Source organism: Metopolophium dirhodum, chromosome 3, assembly GCF_019925205.1.
Source record: "Metopolophium dirhodum isolate CAU chromosome 3, ASM1992520v1, whole genome shotgun sequence".
In the NCBI taxonomy this organism is placed as follows: Eukaryota; Metazoa; Arthropoda; class Insecta; order Hemiptera; family Aphididae; genus Metopolophium; species Metopolophium dirhodum.
In genome coordinates, this window is record NC_083562.1 from 4,727,442 (window position 1) to 4,749,920 (window position 22,479).

At 28.0% G+C, this 22,479-nt stretch overlaps 1 protein-coding gene across 1 annotated transcript in view; it reads right to left on the bottom strand.

Annotated features, from left to right (window-relative positions):
- Positions 1-1,847: 1,847 nt before the first annotated feature.
- LOC132941647 (uncharacterized) overlaps positions 1,848-22,479 on the bottom strand; it is a 30,491-nt gene continuing 9,859 nt past the window's right edge. The window contains exons 2-3 of the mRNA XM_061009789.1: positions 5,174-5,638; positions 1,848-2,883 (exon numbers count right to left, since the gene is read on the bottom strand). Of these exons, the coding sequence (XP_060865772.1) occupies positions 2,548-2,883; positions 5,174-5,638 (801 nt within the window). The 3' untranslated portion in view covers positions 1,848-2,547. The remainder of the gene's footprint in view (positions 2,884-5,173; positions 5,639-22,479) is intronic.

A 22,479-nucleotide genomic window follows, 5' to 3' on the forward strand; every position in this document is an offset into this window, starting at 1 on the left:
ATTTTATAATTAGCCCACTTGATTCATTTTATTAAGATATGGTACTCATATATTATATTATATACTATACGTCATACTCATATAGTAGCTAAATTCTAGTATACTAAGCTGGCAAGTTCCAACTTAAATCGTTTTACAAATGCAATCTTTTACCGTTGTTTTATTTTTTAATATTAAACAATAAACTATAACTATTAATTTGCACCAGCAGCAACTAACGATCCAGTACTAGTGATCAACCATTAGCCACCAGTCTCCAGTGTTTACATTTCCCGTCCATACATTGTAAATGTTTTAAATAATATTTTATGGTTGTATAAAAGTATAAGACTATAATAAAATTAGGAAAGAGAAAAACCAATTTTTGCATGAAAATGATATTAGTAGGTACCAAATTTTTATGACGATCGTAATAATAATAATAATCATGGAACTGAAGTTAATAGTAAATAATATTATAACATTGTTCTTTTGTATTTAATACAAGAAACTACACAGTTGTAATGTGCAATTTATTAGTATTTTGGGATATTAAAATCAGATTACAGCGCAATGAAATAATAAATAAAGTTTTTTGCTTTTACAGTATAATTACCACAACTAAGAGTGTAAGGGACCAAAAAAAAAAACAATTTCAACTATATCGATAATGTAATGTTATCGATAAACATAATATCATACTATTAAAAGTAATTTTCCGGGAGGGACTTATTTTTATTAGAGTTATTATACAATATTCTAGTTCAGTATTATGGTTATTACAATATGTAGGTAGTGCATCTATAAAAGTGTATTCATAAAATATTAAATAATATTTTAGTTGATATAGTCTAAGCATATTGATATAAGTAAATAAATTGTTACTATAGTTTAAAATAATAATAATAATATATAAATGAATAGAATATTATTTATTTGTAAACTGTTATATTAAAGCGATTAGACGATTAGCTTTATAATACTATAATTTATATTTTATATGAATGAATAATATGATTATATAATATACTGTTTAGTTGTAGATTTAACGTTAAGACATTCATGTGATTAGTTGTACATAACTACATTTTGTGTATTTTACAATGTCAATATTAAGTAAAGTATAAATAAATGCAATAAAGACGTATTAGTATAAAGAGTATCATAGTTTACAAACCATATTACTGCAAGGATATGAGATTTATTTCAATTATAATTTCACATTTAATCTTTTGTTTATAAAATTAAACCCACAAGTAAAACGCACTTTGTTTGAATTTTTCTTATTTGATTTTGACTTTTCATTCATTGTTGGAGACAAGACATCGGTTAGGCTTCGCAAAATAATATAGCATCGAGAAAATAACATGGATGTTAGGAGTATATATTATTATGTTTATTTCGTTCAAATAACCGTTCATAATAAAATTTAATGATACCCTGTCTAGGATAGGATCATTAAAACAATAAATATTATAATACCTGCTATTGAACCTACGTTTGAGGCGTTCAAAACAACTGTTATGGGGAAGCGCGCAGTAATATTGTTGTAGGTATATTAGAAATGTATATTTTTTTTTGATATAAGAATTGATTATCGGACTAAGAACGGCTTTCTATAATTAATGATAAAAGTAATTTTAACCCGTTAGGTAAAGTCCATCCGTAAAATCCACGTAATATTATAACAAAATAAATTGCATACAGACATAATCTTAGACTATATATTAAATAATCGTATTAATAATAATAAGCAAACGGAAGTTTTACGTGTGTGTATATTATACACACTCAATATAATAATAATATTATTATTATTATTATTAAAATTTGGCACTGTAAGAAAAAGAAAAAAGAAAAAAGAAATCTTCGGTCTGTTTTCTTTATTATCGTAATTTCTTTCTTTATTTTTTTAATAATATTTTTCTGCGAGCTGCGTGTAGTTACTGATTTTTATCAAACAATATGCATATATACGTTTCATAGGTGGAGATTTAGTCAAATGCTAGGGGAGCTTAATTTTTTTTTTTAAACAATCTGTTTGTTTAAAAAGGCAAACAAATACGCGAACCACTATATTTTAAATGTTTGTATGCCCTTTATTGTTAATACTACCGTTTGGCTACGTTATTATACTCACAACACATTATTTTAAAGAAAGTTGATAATGATCAAATATTATATAACAATACTTCATTAACAACAAAAATCAAAAATGTGTTGGATTGTTATTGGGTAGAGGTATGGGTAATTATTTTTATTTCCAGGACGAGATGGGTCGAGGAGTCGGGGCCAAAGGTAAAAACTTTATTTTGAGTGAATAGCAGATAGTTCAAATATTCTATTCTATAAAACAACGATATTCGTCAGACGGTAACATCATAAAATTGTATTTGGGGGCTAACCACCCCAACCACCACTAATCTCCACCTACAATACGTTTACCACTGTATGTTTGTATGTTGTATGTATGCATCAATGTGTATGTGTGTGTTTTTGTTTGTGTGTATGTGTGTGTGTTTGTGTGTGTGTATGTGTGTTTTTTTGGGTGAAAATTTGTTGTTTCTTTTAGTTGTTGATGTCAGCGACGTCATCAGCCAACTGCAGCGTATCCGCGTACTCGGTACCGGTGGTGGCGTCATAGTCGCGGTCAGCCCTTTTGCCCAGCCCGAAACCGTACTGGAGACGAGCCCGCCTGACGGCCGGGTGCCAAATGGGCGCCGCGTCGTCGCCGTCACCGTCGCCGTCGTCCCATTCCGCCCCCGCACCTCGTTTGCCCAGCCCGAAAGCGAACCGCTGGCCGTGACCCATATCGTCCGCCGTCCTCTTCTTCTCCTCTGACAAGTCGTTGTATGTGTAGTCCGAATCACGGTCGTCCACGTTTAAGAATGACGGGTGCGACACCTGTTGACCATATAATATCACACACGGTCATGGTAGTGATATTGTTGTATATAAATATAATAATAATGTACTATTATTAAAATTCAATCAAGCCCGGATGAAGTCTACTGACAGCGTATGGATGAAAAAAAAAAATGAAAACATAATTCTGTTCGTTTTCACTATATGAGGATTGGAATCGATGATTTTCTTGACGTGTTTAATGATATGATAAAGATCTTGATTTGAATTTTTCACTAAGTCTACTTCCACATTTTTTATTTAACATTATATAAGTCACGCCAAAGTGAATTGTGAAAATTGGAAACTCAAATTGTCTTGGTGTAAACTTAGGACAAAAAAAAATCAAGGATGTGGGAAAGTTGATTTCCAGTTTAAACTCTGACAAATCCAAATCTATTTTCAAAAACCTTATCGCATACTCGCATCATTAGATCGACCGTATTTCTGTCTCCTCCCTTAATCCGGGCTTGTATTCATTATTTAACACAATATAATATTATTGTCGTTCTAATGTTCTTATATTATAATAGACAGTGTCTTAATACTACTGTAGCTTTGTGTTTATAATAATATACATTTTATTCACTGTTCAGTGGCGTATAATATGTCTATAATATGCGTACAACGTACCTACCTACCTTTATTAATAAATTAGGGTACCTATATAATATTTTGTATATAGGTAGGTACCTACATTTTGTTTGTATTCAAAAGTGCGTATCAAACTCTTTTTGCACGTAAATGTAATGAAAAATATTAATGAAGTGGTTACGATTTATAACAGATATTATTACGTAATAACAAAAAAATAGTTAGTAGGTATGTAGGTAAGTTTAGTTTTTAATGCCACGTTTGACTAATTTTGCTAGTGCAATAGTGTAGGTGAAAACAAAATGCTGTACGTTGAAGTAATTATTAAAACATAGTTATGATTTTTATACCTTAAATACAACACTATCAACTACATAATAATATATTAGTGGTACTAGTGGCACAGCGTCACTCTATGATGATAAAAACGTTCATGAAAGTACTACCGCGTCCTATGCCCTTATATAAAATACCGTATATTGTTGTATCCGTACTAAAACGCAACTGCATCAAGGTAAATAATTATTACTTATTAGTTATTAGGTACCTATTATATATTAGATTTGGTTAAAATATGTTGTAAAATTAGGTCGGTCTTTAATATATGGTGTGATTAATGTCTAATATTAAATATAATTTGTATATACAGTGTATGTAGTTTTAAATGTTTAATGATTTAATATTTGTGCTTCCTAATAAGTTTACTATAAAACGTACGTTTAAATTAATTAAACCATAATTGTTATTACTTATTTATATTAATTATCATTATATTTAAGAAGTTGTATGATTAAATAATATTATATTTGTTCATTTTATTTCCATAGCTGAAAATTAATGGTCGAACGATTAAGGTACAATTAAATTACTACCGCAAAATATTTAATTGAAATTTTAATCAAAAAACGATTCAATTTTCTCTCCCTGTCACTTTTAAGATCCACAAAACTAATTAATTCAACGAAAAGTGTTTAAAATATAATTGTAGAAATAAAAATAACTCAAACATTACATTTTATTTTACTTAAAAAAATATATTTTGGTTTAATGTTTTAATTAATTTTGGTTTAAGCAAACCAATTTTTTTTTTTGTTTGACTGACTTAAATTGGTTTCAAAGCATTATATATTATATTATACTGAATGTCTAAATCTGTGCATAGAGCATACTCGATGAAGTAAAATATATTATTTTTTTCAATGTTTTCTACATAATATGATACATCGTCAAAATAAAACACTAGGTATATGTCACTCTATAGTTTCGATACAATTGAATACAATTATTATTGACAGCTGCTTAATTTTTATTTTAATATCCAAGCTCATTCGTTAAAAAAAATTAATTATTTATGATTTATAAAATCTAAATTTCTCCAATTACAGTTTAAAATGCATTTTATTCAGGGTTATCATATTATTATCTCTTCGAATATCTCCCAAATACGTATACTTTAAGGGCTTAAGAAATCTATTTCTATCTAATTCTTACTAAGTGACATAAGAAGAAAAAAATGACGCAAATAAACTAATAGTTCAGTTTTTGAAAATGTATTAATAATTAATTTTGTGTTACAGAATTGGTCATTGCCTATTGGTCATCCCTCTTATTTTATTTCAAGTCAAATTAACAAATCAATACAAAAATATTGTATTTCGTATAAAAAAAAGTTATTTACAGTGTCTTAAGATCTTACTCTTTTTCCGAGTCCAAAACTGTACTGTGGTGAAGCCCGCCGTCCCAGCCCAAAACTATAGAAGGTCGGCGATGCCCGTTTTCCTAAGCCGAACTCGTACTGCTTGAGCGCAGCCCGTTTACCCAGACCGAATCCGTACTGCTTTGACGCTGACCGCTTTCCCAATCCGAACTCGTACTGCCGGTAAAGACGTTTTCCGAGTCCAAAACCGTATTGCTTGTGCGCGCGTTTGGCCAAATAGCCCAACGGGCCCAGTGGGTCGTTGAAATAACTTTCCGCCGGAGATGTCATCTGGATCGAATGATGTCCACCACCGTCCACCATTGTCTGCATGTCAGCTTGTTGCTGTTGCTGCGCCTGTTGACTTTTAATCCCGACTTTGTCCTCGTGCCCTGTGATTGCGTCCGTCCATACCGCGGTTGCGATGACTAAAATCCACATGCAACAACTATGATGCATTTTGATCTAAAAAAAAAAAAAATTAAGTCGTATTTAATTTTAAAATCTAAATTATTTCTGCTTCTATATAGTCCGGCTTCAATGTTAGTTTTCATTGTGATATCAGACTTGGCATTAAGTTATATTTTATTGTTTTGTAAATTATGCAATTAATTAATTTTTAATTGTTTTATATTGGGTTTAAAACTAACTTGCTAATTAGCCGTTTGTATCAATACAAAAGTTATTAGTACCTAAAGTTTAAATAATAATAAAAAAAAGAATGCATCCAATTTTTTTGGCTTCTTAAGATGTATTATAATTTGTAGGTAATAATGTTTAATTTTTCAGCCATGAAATATATTATGAAAAAATCTAAGTTATATATATTAGTTTTCTTACAGATATACCAAAATTGTGTTCGAGAACGAGACACAAGAGATTACTTATCTATGTATACTAACGTTCAAAACTGAGTTATAATCTGAAATATAGACAGGAAAATATCTAAACATTTATTCAGTATTGATTTTTTTTCTACTTTTGCTATTTTATTTTAATAAAACTAATAAAAGTTTTTAAAAACTTTTATTTTTTATATAAATATACTTTTTTTAAATTATCTATACAACAGTTTTTCTATTGAATTAGATATATTTTACAAATATGTAAAAAAATGTTGTCAACTGTGGACAGTATAGGTATATACTAAATATTATGTAGGTACAACATATTGTGTGCATAATACATAATGCACACATTAATATATTTTCTTTCACTATAAAAAGTGTATATTTTTTTTTACTGTTAATCGGAAGAACAAAGTGTTATTCACTATTGAAGTTTTAAATTTATTATTAAATGATTAAATGAAGGCGAATATATTATTTTATAAATCTCATATTTTGTTTAGTTTTTTCGTTGGTTTTTTAAATAAAATGTACAAATAAAAAAAAAAAAACTTTAAAAATGTATTCATACCACAGTTTTAGAATTCGTTATTTTTACCAAAGTGTTTCCATTATTATTCCGCCCATAACCCATTTTCTATGTATTTTAGTCGTTGAATAAAAAATAACTTTTATATGTGTAGGGTATAGCTTAAAAGAAAATGTTTTCAGCAAGGAAAAAAGTATATAAAAATTACTGTTAAAAAGAGGGTTATCTTGATCATTTTATTACACATAAGTTTAAAAGATAATTTACGCGATTTCGTATAATTTGGGATTTGGGTTATTAAGTTTAAATTATAATCATACTCGTTTATACAATAAAAATATACAATATAATTTAAGAACTTATCAATTAATTCATTCGTTATTGAATTATAATAATAATTGCTATTTCAAATTTAATTAATTTCAATAAGAAAATATTTCATTATATGGTTTTTATTTTTATTGTATTATAATTTAAATTAATTGTATAAATAACTTCAACTTATAATTTTATAAGTTCTACATTACAGAAACATATTATATTATAATCATTTAACTAAAACGTTTTGCTTCGTAGCCAAAATAAACCGTGTTGATAAGTTAAAATGTGTATGAGTAAAAAAAATCACATTTTTCATTATTACGAAGAAAACGTAATAGTGTTTATTTTTTATGTTTATAAGGGCATTGGATCTGTAATGTTTATATTGGAAATTATTATCAGCCGACAAACAGAACCCGTTGAATGGGAGAAGACAATGAAGTTTCATTAGTCCTTTATTGTTATCGGTCCGGAAAATAATGCTTATATGGAAAATTGTCCCTCGGGGGTGTTTAAATAGGCGGACAGAATAAATTAACTTTGTTACGACTATATCTACCACGGTAGAAATTAATTATCATCATCGCTAAATGCTGTGATGTCCTCACTTGTTGATACATTGATGTTGGTGTTGTTGAACATCTTTCGGAGGACGACGTGAAATCGTGAAAAAAAAGTAAGTAGTAGTGGCAAATAATATTATTATAGGTATGTGTGGTTGGCGAATATGTTTTCCCCGAGAGGCATTTGTAGCGAAAACATGTTTTTCCCCGATGCCAGACGGATAAATGATGAGTTGTCGTATAAAAATAATATACATGTACATAAAGCCACTGCTGCGAAGTCATATTATTTTTTGGTTGCTCGACATGAGTAATAAACAAGAAAAAAATGCCACAGTGGAAAACTACACGACAATTGAAATGATAAATTTGAAAATATACCATAAAATACAAACCTACGGTGTAAGTTTCTGTTAGATCGAGACGATTTGCTCTCGGGAAAAGTGCAAATACGACATTTGTGTATGTTTTGAACTGATTTCTCGATGATATTTTTCTTGTCTAACACTCAAACAGCTTTGATAAACTACGTATAATGTACATGTGATATAATATGTAAAATGGAATACGTAAAACCACTAGCAATTTACCATTGTGTTTTACTAATATTATTTAAACATTTAATGCCTAATGAGAATTGAACGATAGTATTAGTTGTAGTAAGTAGGTATACTACAGTGATTGAAATACTTTAATTAATTACTATTTACTATTAACAACACTCATATTCATAATACATAAATAAACACACATTATTATAATTTATTATTATGTTTACGAATTTACGATATAGATTTTATTTTACATAATATACTGTGGATAAGTACCTATAACTATCGCTATCTACAGTAGTTGTTAACTTTAAAAATATATTATATACTCTTTTTTGTTTTCAGCGTATCTTTGAATTCTGCGGTTGTCACCAAAGCGCCAATTAGGTCCGTCGGTTCATTTCTTATAGTTTAGTAAGAACGTGTAAATAATATACACAGTTAAGACAGTGTCAACCGGAATAATTGGTCAGGTGATGAGGATATAACTTACTGGTAAAAGTTGTTAAGGGTTAAGTTTAGGTAAATATTATATAGAAAGGAAATATGCATTTATATTTTATAACAATAACAGTGACTTTATATTATATTAATACCTACGTCATATTGTATTCATAATATTTCAAGATTTTAGTTTTGTAACATAAATAATATGTATAAAATATATTATACGCATATACATTTATCTTATAATCAATTTTACCAGCATAAAACACTAGACTATTTAACCGTCACTATTACATGATACTAATATTAAATTTTAATATACCTAAGTATAATATTAACCTATAATATGTTATAAGAGTATTATGACGTTCATTTTTCATTAAAATTTAAATGTAACTTCTGTTTAAAATAATATTTGTTCTACAACAAATGACTATAAATACAGACACACTAAATATTTTATAGGTAGTTTCTATATATAGAATATACTGTAAAATGAAAACTGAAGAAGAATGCGTATAAGTAGGTTGTCATTAAATTTATTTATCTATGTGACTGTCTTCATACGGGATTATGGATAATGGAATCAGTGATCCGCAATGAAAGATTAAATGAAAATTTGATGATTAATATTTTGAAATGTATGTTCACTTCATTTCATAAATTATGCCTTAAGCTAATATTAAAGGACATTCAGTATTGTACATTGAATATAATATATTATCAATACTTTTACTTTTACTCTGTTAAAACTGTACCTATCATAAAAAAAAATAGTAATTTTTACCTAGTTTATATTATATTTTGTACAACTATAGGACTATATATAATCTTCTATAATTATTCTAGACGATTTAAGAGGTAGGTAGGGGATTTATTATACGGTATTAAAACTTTTTGTTCTGATTATTTGTTGGAATTAACTCAAAACCAAAATCAGTGATTATGTGAAGTTTTATCTCACCCAAGGCAAAAGTTATAAAATTTGGAAAGGATTTATCTTCAATGCGTCATTGTGGTTGATTGGTCCATACCAGCATTGAAGCGAAACAATCACCGAACCAAACGTGCAAATCCCAGATAAACACAATAGGTACGATGGAAATCGCAAGTCATATTTATTTTTTTTATTGTTCATTTTTGATGGACGTTATTCAACCATTAACAAGTCTCGACAAATGCGGCTACACAATTACGTAAATTTAAAATTTAAATTATCGTTGTTTTAAATCAAGATTATAATATATTAAGATGCATCTGCAATAATTCAATATTTATTTGTTTAACTCAAACACGAATTTAATCTTAGCTCATAAGAATAACTTTATTTTTTTATACAAATAAATATTATTACATTGGATATAATTTGTTATTTGTACATACTATAGAATATAGTTAAGAATACTTTTTACTACCTACCTATTATACCCATGAAATATTAAAAAATTTAAAGATATTATAAATTATTTTTCAATCCAAATAAGTAGTTAGTAGTGGTTTTTATGTTAATCAGATATTCAGATAATTACCTATTTAATGATTGATCGAAATCTTATATATTTTAAAGGTATATTTATAATGAAGATACCAATTAATTACATACGTACTTATTTTTTCAGACTTCGGTTTTATCTTAATTAATGATACAGGTATATAGAAAGAGACGTCATGATATTTGTCCAATCAAATATCTTTACTGTTCAGTTGTAGTGCCTTTGTCATATACACTATCAAATTATTATCATACCTAAATACCTAATCTATAAATATATGGCAATGATGTGAATGGAAATTGGAGTGAAAAACTGATTTCAGTGAGGAGGATAAATTAAAAATGAAATCAATAATTTATAATGGAATTTTGATCCAAAGTTTTTTCTTGATTATGTAAGAAGAGTTAAATAAGTAAATAATAATAAAATCACCGTAGATGATTATTTGGTATTAGTTTTATAGTAAAGTTTTCTTTTCTTAAAAATGGACTGCAGTCAGATTGTTGTTTGTACAAATTGTTATTATAATTTACATTATACTGAAAATCAAACTTTTTAAAAAATCAAATTGAGTAGTATTAAAAAACTTTTATAACGCTTTAATTTATTATATGTTTTTATTAGATTTGATTTTTACTATATTATAATGTGTTATTTATTGATTATTTTAAAATGAATTTTCAGTATCTTTCACACCTACTTATTTCAGTGCTATTCGGGTGCCTATATGACGTAACAACAATTTAGCAATATATATAATGATAATGTTAGATAATAATAGATGAAAATTAAACAGTTACGTTGAAAAAAGATAATTGAGCCGACACTTGAATACTTTATAATATTGTTTATAACCATTATAATAAACACGAAGCATTATTAGTGTAGCAGTGTCATCTGTTATTTATCAATGTATTTGTTACCAAACCGAACCGGGAAAACTGTTTTAATCAACGTTCAATCGCTTCAACATCCCATACGACTGCCAACGAAGTATTAAAAGAGGAGAGTTTTATAGTAAAAATAATTTTATGTTTTATTTTTCACCACAATTTTTATCAGACAACACATAAACGAGAAATTGAAATGTTAATCTGACGAAAAACGTTTACACTGAAATAATTTATAGCCTTACTGATGGCCTGTGAAAAACGCCTCCTCGTTACGTTCTCTGCTTCTTGCAACAGCATAAAACTCTCATTTTAAATCTCACACAAAATCACTTTTTTACTAAACATTTTAAAGAGACAGACGAAAAATATTCCTATAGCAAATGTTTGATGTATATATAAGGTAATTATTATTTCAGAGTGGGTAACCTTTTTCTGAATTATTTGTTTTTGTACTTACTTCTTATGAAATTTTGTGTACCAAACAAATATTGATGTGAAATTTATAATATAAGTCGTACAATAAATTACTATCGTACGAGTAAATAAAATTAAGTCACTCGTATATATTATAATATTTACATTATGTTTTTAAATATTTATTTATTCATTTTTATTAAGTTACCTATCAATAATATTTAATAAGCATATACAATACATTTTAATATTTAAGTTAGAATAAAAACGATTTTTTTTGTTATTGAATTCTCTTAAACACTGGACTTGTAAATTGTAATTAACAGATCATACTCATTAGCTAAATTAAATATTTTTTTTATAGGTTTAGTAAATTGTGTATTAGCATATTGAATATGAGTTACTTGAAAAGTGAATACAGAAAGAAATTTCAATATTAAAGAGTTACTTTTTAATCATGGTAATTGATTAATTGTACGTAAAAGTAAAAAAAAAAATTGGGGAAAATAATATGTTATGACAAATAAAAATAAAAATTACACAAAAAACTAACAGTTGCATATAATACCTTATAAATCGTACACAAATTATAAAAATAGCTGTTTATGAATATCAAGCACTAATACTAACCACCATATTGGTTATTTTCAATTTATTATTTTTCTTCATTAATTGAAATATATTATTGCCATAGGTACGAATAAAAAAATTGATTGAAATATTCGGATAATGTAGATAATATGAATAATAAAAAAAATTGTACCACTAAGTATCAAAATAGCTAGATTAATATACGTTTACTATAATAAACTAAAAATAAAAACGTTTGTTAAGTTGGAACGATTATGATATTTTAATTAAAATGGGTAGTGGTATAAAAATAAAAATATACTAAATATTACGAGTATTTTGATTACAGTTTTTAGATAAGGTATATAATAATAATATATAAAACCAATTTAAGCTTTTCCATAGTAAATTATTAACAATATATACTGTTATTTCCAACTTACAAACGAAAATTGTATGTAAATGTTTGAAATATATAAATATTAATTGATATATACATGTATGACTATTTAGTTTTTACGTGTTAAAATAATTACTTTAAGAATTTATTTATTATTTTAACATCACAAAAATACGTAATAATTATAGTATATTACACTCTATATTTGTATAGCTATATTTAAAATAATACTCAGTTTCAATTAAAAAGTGTATAATGTATACATGATACTTGATATTATTTAGGGAATTAAAAATCCATTAATTTCCTTTGAAGTAAAAAAATATAATATTATACTTCTTCTTAAGAGCCTGGTACTTTGATTTACAAAAATAAAAATAAAAAAACCAAACTGTATTAAGTAAATAACTTAATTGATATTTTGATTTATTAAACGAAAATCATCACAAAAGAAAACAGTTTTGTTTATTATACAAAAATATTTGTTACAAAGTGTAACTCAAATATGAGTTATAGAACTTAAATATTAGATTGAGAAAACTAATATTTGTTTTAGTTTCAGAACTATAGTGTTACATTATCATTGTTTTTAATATTTTTTTTTTGTGTAGGAAAAATATATTCACTTTTAATTTATGTCTGGTTTATAAATACATATTAATATTATAATGTATATATGACCGTGGAGAGAATATCTCGGTGCCGGTGGGAGCGGACACAAAAACCCTAGGGGACCAAAAGTTTTGGACTGTGTAGATCCAACTGGATTACTAGACGTTTGGCTGCAGGTAGAGGAGTAAGTTAAATAGTGAGTATAAGTTTTTATACCAATTAGGTATATGTTTCAAACCGGAATTTTAGATTATGATTGGAGCTATGAAAAAAAACACTCATCATTGTAAAACCATTACCGTTAGGTGCATAGTAAATTCTTTCATTATTTATTTATTTTATGCCCAAAATCGTCCACAGTATGTAATAAATAATAGTACACTATAACTCGTAAAAACGTATAGAGTATTTCGATTTCCGCGCATGAGTGGACAGTGTTGAAGTAAAATAGTTAGATACTTAGGTAGTCGTTGTTGAACCTATATAGTTATGAATTTCAACTAAATGCATTTGACATAAAAAAAGGCAATGAGTAAATTATTTTTAAATTATTTATCTATATATGTTTTTTGGATAGTGAAAACCGTTATTTATACAGCATTTTATTTTGCAAATAATTGAACTAAAGCATTGAACACATTATTTGATTTTCCCTATCTAGTCAGCGTACAATTGATTTTTATCTTATACATATACTATGTTCAACTATTTGATTTTTTTCGATAGAATTATTGTTTACACATTTCAAACTACTTTTAAATTTAAAATAACAATAAATATTATAACTGTTTTTTCAGTTACCCATAATACTCGTACGTTAATCTTAAGTCATATTTGTTATGATAAATTATATTGTTTGTTGATTGTTAATAAAATTAAATCAAATTAATCAACATAATAATATGTACCTACCTACAATTGATTGTAAGAACTTTATTTTTTATAATTTAATATTTTGATATTTTCTTAATTTATACTTATTACAGAGAATGGCATAATGTTTGAAAACTGAACGTTGATTTATTATTTATCACCTTGAGGTAAGTAATTATTTTTAAAAGAATGTTAAAAAAATTTTCTGGATGCGTTAAAAAACTTATTTAATTTTTAAAAATATTTTTTGCGGGAGACTTATGCAAAGAATATATAATTTTACATTACACTCTAATAATGTGTTTTTCTTATATTTACTTACGGATAAATAACAGGATTGTCTTTGTTGTTATTTTAACACAATGACTTTATCGCATATACGGGACAAATCCCTAGTGAAAAGTCAACCCTTTCTTATAAGAATAGTCAAATATAAATCTACTTAATAATAACTTTTACAAATACAGGCGGGGTCGTGAGTTCATAAACGTATTTTTTCTTGTTAAGGGTTTAAATAAATCAAACGTATATGGTAGTCTAAAATGTATATTGTGTCAGGTATACTATATTGTTGTGTAATATGTTGTTAAAAGTGATAAAATAATCGTTTACTTTGGAAAATAGGTAATAAAATAAAAATGCATATAATTTTATCAATTTATATACAATTTAAGTCTGTGAACAATAAAAGCCATATCAATTAGTAAATTACGGAAGTTGTAATATGTTAATTGTTTTTGGGTTAGTTTTTTGGTACCCGATTCATAATCTTATTGCGTTCAATTTTATGATATTAATATTTTATGTAATATTACTATTCGGCATTGACGTTTGTGTTTATTAGATTATATTGTTACTCTCTACTGGTATATATGTCAATAATAAGACCTACCTATAAAGTACTACTAATTTATGCATGCCCAGTACTGGCTGCCACTTCGCCAACAAAAAATTAAAAAATTGCAGAATCTACAAAATGAATTTCTAAGAATTGTACTCAAAATACCCGGGTACGTGCGAAACAAGCAATTGCACAACGACAAGAGATTACTTACCCTACTTACCAAAACAGATGATAAGCCGATACATTCAACCTATATAAAACCGAAAGAGCCCTCCATTACGAAAATACATTCAAATCTCGACTGAAACCATCACGCATACTACAAGAAATGTGGTATACCTCGAGACAGGTTCCACTTTTGGTAGGGTGTCGCGTGTTGCTGCTCAAAAGAACCAATTTTCGTCAAGTCATAGAGTGTTCTCTCGCTGTACAGAGTATAATAATTATGAAGTATGTACTAAGTAGGATGGCTAATAGTGGCTATAGTAAAATAATCGGTTGTAAACTTAAAAATAATATTTTGTTTTTTACCCTGGTGATTTTAATATCAATTAGATTTTTTAATTGGTAAAAACTATGCATAGTAGATTGTTACTGCAGTAATTTATCGATCAATTAAATAAATGATTTTCCAAAAACATCTTCTTACAGAATAAATCTATAATATCTCATATGGTTTTATTCTACAAAAAAATAAACATAAAATAATAATAATATATCGGTTTAAACTTTTTTTAAATTGCTATTTTTGACGATCCGAATAAGTTGGTAAAATACAAAGTGCCGTAGATGCTATAGAATTGAGCTGAACGGAAGAATTATGATTGATATTTCATAAAAAAAACTATCTTTGTTTTACAATCGCGTTTGTCAAGTTTAAATATTATTGCCGGATTGAAATAAAAACTGAAAACGCATACGAAATACTGTTTCGGTCGTGTAGGTAGTAAAAAATTACTATAAATATATGGTTGTAAACCGTCATTGAATTGGCCAAATATTTTTAGGTATATAGAAATAAAATCAACTAAATTATTTGAATACATTCTCAATTCATACGTTAAACTTTACATTTATTGTAGGCACTACCTACCTACCTATCGTATGAGATATTTTTAAAATTTCATACAGCCTTTAGATAATGGAATTTAAAGTATAAGCCTCATGTTATACATTTCAATAACGTTAACGCTTTAACTATTTTAAGTCATATATACAACGGTTGGTGTAAATAATTTTACAAGTATCTATCTATCTATTCGGCGATGTTCTATACTGATGTGAAATAGAAGTTTATAATTAAAATAATTTGTGGATACTTCTATCGAATCGTCCATGGCTGAGTGAAAATGTAATAAACGTCCGGACAGATTTATGTTGTTAATTTTCTTTCGAGATAAAGTACATCATTTTGTGTACAGAAAAATAGAATAAGTAATAGATCGCGAGAAGACAAAAAAAAAAGGTAATTTTCGAGAAAATCTTATCGGCATATATCAAATGTCTTTACTGTCTGTAGAATCTATAATTAATGACCGGTACAGTGGGAAGGTAGCTGCGAACTTAAAAGCATAATATTGGACCTTTATTTGTGCTTTGTTATTTATTTTTTTTAATCAACGCCTTTACGAAATAATATATTGCGCTTTTTCCAGTAAATAAAATATGACTGCTCAAAGGCTGTTGGAAAAGGATCGCTGTGTGCTCATAAATATTGGGTTACCGCATTCTTCGCGAGATTATTGTAAAACAATGTCTCTAGCTGTCGGGGCCGAAATTGCTCGAAATTACGCACTGTGATATGCTTTGACATAGTCTGACAGACGAGTTGTAATCTGTCGGCAGAATTACATGTCAACTTATCCAATAAGTTTGATGTCAGCGTTTCATCTTTATGATACTGCGTAATCCAAAATATTTCTTTGAATTGTTTAATATTATGTTTTATGTTCTCGGTAATTTTGATGAAAATATGCGTAAAAACTAAGAAGAGACAGAGATAAAAAAAAAATGACAATGTATTTGATGTAAGTATATTTTATTATTCAATTTGATAGGTAACAAATAAGATCAGAGAATTCAAATATGTTTTATTTACGTCGTAGGGATTAATTTTAATAATATTTCGTTACTCAAATCAGTGGCGCAGTGAACCATGGTACTTATAATTCAAATAGTAATATATTATCAGTTCATCATTATTTGTTTCTGTCTTTTTGAAATACTTAATTAAAATAAAAAACAGCATTAAATAACATGATTATACCATGTATTATTATATTATGTTTTCATTGTTTCTGAAAATATTTCCTATTTTTATTCAAATTAAAGTATTATTTTAAATGTAAAACCTAGGTAATTATTATTATTTTTCCAACTATTGCAACATATCGAATCGTACTTATTTAAAAACATTTTCAAAAGCAAAACTGTACTGGAAATCAAATATTTTTTTAATCAAACCAAATAAATGAATAAATAGTTATTTTCACTTTAGAAATGTCGTATAAGCTCTAGGAAATACTATACCCGGCTCTTGATAACTGCACATTGAAGAATATCAAAGAAGTACCAATAAACGGTTGATAGGCAGACTTAAATAGCATATAATAAGCGCATTACAGTCAGTAAAGTATGTCAACTTTATCCTTAATACGTATGTATACCTTGTTAGCCAACGAATTGTCAGGGGAGCAATATTTTAAATTTTACTCAGTACTCAAGTCAGTATTATTCTTAAGGTGTTTATGCAAATTGGTTTTTATCGCTCGACTCTTAGTTTAAATAAAAATGCATTAAGTCACGTCGCCAGAAAATAATTCATCATATAATAATAATATAATGATTAATGAATAGTATTATTTTTTTTTATTGTTCGTTCAAATGATCATACCTAACCAGCGTACGAAATATTTTTTTGCACTGTTTTTTCCTTGAAAAATGAAAAGTATATGAGATTAATGGTGGATTATAAATTATAAATGTATAAATATTCTATTTTAATCAATGATAATTTTTTCATAAACAATCAATTGAAACTCAATAGTTTTCAATTAAATTATAACCACATCGATATCAAATACCTATTAGGTTTACAGTATAAAATGATTTCCAATTTTGCCAACTCATTTGTTCTGTTTCATTTTCAATTTTACTTAATTTTTAGTGATAGGTACCTAAATAAATAATAATGGGAGATTCCTACTTACATAGATACTTATATTTGTTATCCCCCCCCCCCCCCCATTATTTAGACGACAAATGTCCGTTGGAATTCAAAGTTGTGATACTTAAACCATATTTTATTATTTTTACAATCTTGGTCTTATTACACAATAACAATCCATCCTATTAAACATTTTCTCTGTATCTCGATATTTCACATAAAGTCAAGTTTACCACGTGATATATTTATAGAAAAAAATATGAATACTACTCAGTTAAAAATGCTTGACTGTATTCTATTAGATATATTATGTATGAATCAAACGTTATCGTTAAAAATAAATATATGAATGAGTTATTTTATGTAATATTTATAATATGTATTCAATTCTTACAACGAATACGTCATATTGTTAAAACATAATAATATGAAACGACGATCAAAGCATCTTTATGAAATCGTCTTATTTTTTTGTGTTTATTTAGTGTAATTATTATGAGACATTAATGATTAACCGTGTTACAATTAATTGTGAATAATAGGGCTTTGGTATATTATTATTCTACTTTTTTTTTAAACTTTTGTTATGGCATATAAAACAAATTTAGGGATGATATTATCTTGTTGGAGGAGCCATAATAAACAAGTTGGAGGTAGCTATTCCTAATAATTTTAATATATAAAATATATATATTTAGGTAGGTAGGCAGGTAGGTAGGTAGGTAGGTAGGTAGGTAGGTCTTAAGTTAATAAAATCATTATATTGTTTCTATGTACGTCTAGCACGCGTTTTTAATTCCCGTAAACAAGGGAGCCAAATACTATTTTGACTTATAAAATAAAACGGAGGGTTGAGAAAAAGAGTTTATATTCGTGGAAGAGAGTCATAATGAATTTTCCCTCGGAACATATAATATTATATAGTATAGTATCCGTTTTGCAGCTGATCATTTTTATCCCACTGGGAAAACGGTCCCTATATAATAGTAATCTGATTCCTATATTGGAAAATATTGGTTTTTAACATTCTCGTGTTCTCGACCACGGCCACGGATAGTAAATCCCATTTATAAAACGTTGGATACAAGGCGACAGATTCTTGTGTTACACTGACAAGAATAATATGCTATACACAATATATTCCAATACAATTCCGAGACCATGTGTATCGGGTTTTAGGATTTTCGATTTAAACAAGTCAAACCCACACGCAAATTCAGTTGTTTTTTTCCTCGGAAAACAACGGCTTTAAAAGTTCCACGTGTTTATTTATACTGGGTGATTCACCAAGCGTGTTCGCCAACCATTTTACCCTTCAAATGACGCATTTATTTAAATTCTGATTTTTGGAATTTTGGAATTTTTAAGTATACTTAAGCTTTGAGGCTATATTTCAAATAACCGTATTTTTTATGCCATTTAACATGTGTTATAGAAATGTCGCTTTTTTTCAAATGAGAAATTCAGAGCTGCCTTTTTAATGTCGAGCAATTTTTACTTTTGTATCTAAATAATTTAAAAAATATTGTCGTCAATGTTAAGCCATTATTATTTGTTAATATGTGGAATTGTAAGAATACTTCTCGTAGTAGGTACTAAATATTAGATCTGTTCGATATACCATTGTGTAGGTATTATGCTTAGTTCATAAAGTTGAATTAGGTAGGTACTCAGTAAGTAAGGTAGGTACTCGATAAATTGTTAATACATCAATATTTTCAATGAAATAATCTGCATGTAAAAACGCACAGTAAAAAAAAAAACGGTTATCAGTTGAAACAAGAAGTATAATCGCATTGGACACTCGTTGTAAATGACCGACAAAATCCGCAAAAAATAATACGTCGTATTAACATCCATACATAACATTTACAAAAATCAGAGTTTGAACGAAACAATAATATGCACAAACGAAAGACCTGCAGATGTGGGTGAGCATCAATGGAGTCGCTCGGCGAATCACTCTGTGTAAACGTTACATTTCTACAGACGTCAATGCATAAAAAAATCTAAGCACTTGAAAATAATATCGTCTTTATTATATTATTATAATCATACTTGGAATGTTTTACGAAAATCAGAATTCGAACGAAATATTACAATATGAACGAAAGGCGAAATAAGGGTGAGCACTGCAGGGCATGCTCGGAGGTGAACCACCCTGTGTAGTACACGTTACACTTCTGCAGTCGTCCCCGCAGATTCTTCCCCGTTACACGAACCGGACTATAAAATAGGTACGATAAAATATACGACTCGCGTGTGTTGTACAACAGCTATTAAACTAGCACGGGTGGATTTATATATAGGTACGTAGGTTGTAACCAAACTTTAACTTTCGCGAACTTCAACGTTTGGATTTACATGTTAAACGGTTTATATGCGAAAGAACAAAAAAAAAAAAAGTGGCGATAGGGGAGGTACACGTGTTATACGAACGGCATAGGTAGGTATTGCGTATCGCAGGCAAACAATAATAACAATATAGTAATAACATTATTGAAATGATTGCAGATTTTATCGCTGCGAAGAGCCCACAACCACCGCGAGTTTGTCGATAATTGCCGATTATGCGGATCACCCTTTAATACAGAGCAGTTTATACTTTATAGCCATTTAAAGTCGTTCGCTAAGGTTGTTATCACGCACAATATTTATATTACGTTACGATGATTCGATTGGATGAAATATACGTATATGGAACACGCAGACACACCGCAGGCAGAGGCTAAGTCGAATTGTTCAAAAGGTTATTTTGCAGTTTTTAAAACAAACGAAACATCAATCGAAACACAACTTGTCTACCGTTTATTATCTATTTTTTTTTTTTTTAATATTTCGATTTCTCTAATAACAATAGTTAGTAATTATATTATTACGCGTTGTGCAACAAACAATAATAGGTACATACAAGTACATATTATATTGTATACGACATTTAAATCGAATATAATATTTCTACAACAGTAAAAAGGTAAAAATATGATAAACTTTTTAATATTGGTCGTATGTTATTGAATTTATTCTACGTTTTTATTTCCAGTACGAGGTCGATAGAGGCGTACATGTGGGTAATGTAGGGGTCGGATCTTTCTTGGTCTTTTTTTTCCAAGACATTTTATGAAATAATGTTTTTTAAAAAAAGCTTGAAAACATATTTAATATGCAAATTTCATTTTATTCATCGGAATATAATGTTTTATTATAATACACAGTGGCAATAGACGAATTTCATGTTATACAATAACAATACTACAATTATAAAATAAAGTGTACCTATTGAATATGTATAGGTTGTATTATTTATTATTATAGGGTTTTTTTTGGACTATGGGCATTTGTAGGAGGGAGAAACCGGCCGATGCTTGCACTCAGAACACGTTTTGTGACTGAGGACGACCACTGCACCATACCAGGCTACTTATTATAGAGTATAGGTTGGTATTGGTTATATATACTCAACAGTCCATAAGTAATTCATGTAACTATATATAGGTATTATAACTGCATACAAATAACTGTTAGAATTGACTGCTTGAGTCTCGTCTACAATTATTTTTTATATACTAACGAACTTTTTTCTTAAGGCAAATTTTCTTTTATTTAAATTGTACATATTATAACAATATTGTGTAATGAGCATATTTGAGGTTGAATAGGTATTTTATAACTTAAAGGCTTGAGGGGAGTAGCCGTACACTGACGATACTCCAGGGTCTGGTCATAGGGTTACGAGGAGTAGGAGTGAAACCATTTTCTTTTCACACTTTTCCGGATTCAAAAACCAGAATTTTTTTCAAATTAGTAGTAAAAGCTCGAAAGGTTAAACGTGAAATACAACCCAGTGCACAAATAAAAACTGTTTTCATGCAAGAATCACAAACTATAAAGATAACTTGAGTCTTGAACACCAACTTTTAAAAATGCGAAAAAATGCTACAGACAGAACTTCATTTTTACCTGCTAAAATTAAATAGGTATAATTATTTACATAATATTAATACAAATAGTTAGAATGTTTCCATTTAACACATTTTATTTGTGAACATTTCTCTGGTCTTGTGAAATTGCGTATTTTCATTCCATACATTTTTTATATCAAACCATTTAATATAACACTTTGTATCTCGCTTGATAATATGAGTTGTTTTTAACCAAAAGATGTCCGTTAAATTAAGTATATTTAGTTTAATTTAATTAACATATTTGAAAAAAATACACAAGAGTTAGAATAATATTGTGTTATCCTAACCTAACGAAATTGATTTGTACAAAATGGACAAAAAAATATAAGAGAACGCATTAATAGTTAATGATATACTCGTAATAAAACGCGGAAATTTGGTGTGGGGGAGGGAATTATTTTAGGATGATAAGCCCCAGTAAGCCCTTTTTGCTGATATCCACCAATGAAACACACACACACACACACACAGACAGAAAGTAAAAAGTGTATTGTTATAATAATATTTTACATTTATACGCGTGTCGTGTGGGTAGATGACTTATAACGATTTGCACCGGTGTACGATAGCGTTGCAGATATATATGTATGTAGGTACATGATAAGTTTTTTTTGTAAACATTAGCTGCTATTATTCAAAACAATATTTCAAATACGTTGTTATATATTAGTGTTATAATGTGTTGATGTGCGAACAAAATGTACCATGCAGTACTGTGTAATTTCCCATGTTATGTCATGCTGGGCGAATGTGTAATGCGATAATTATCAGTATCAGTCTTGCTTAATATATTATTAGGTATTTTTTTCTTTATCGA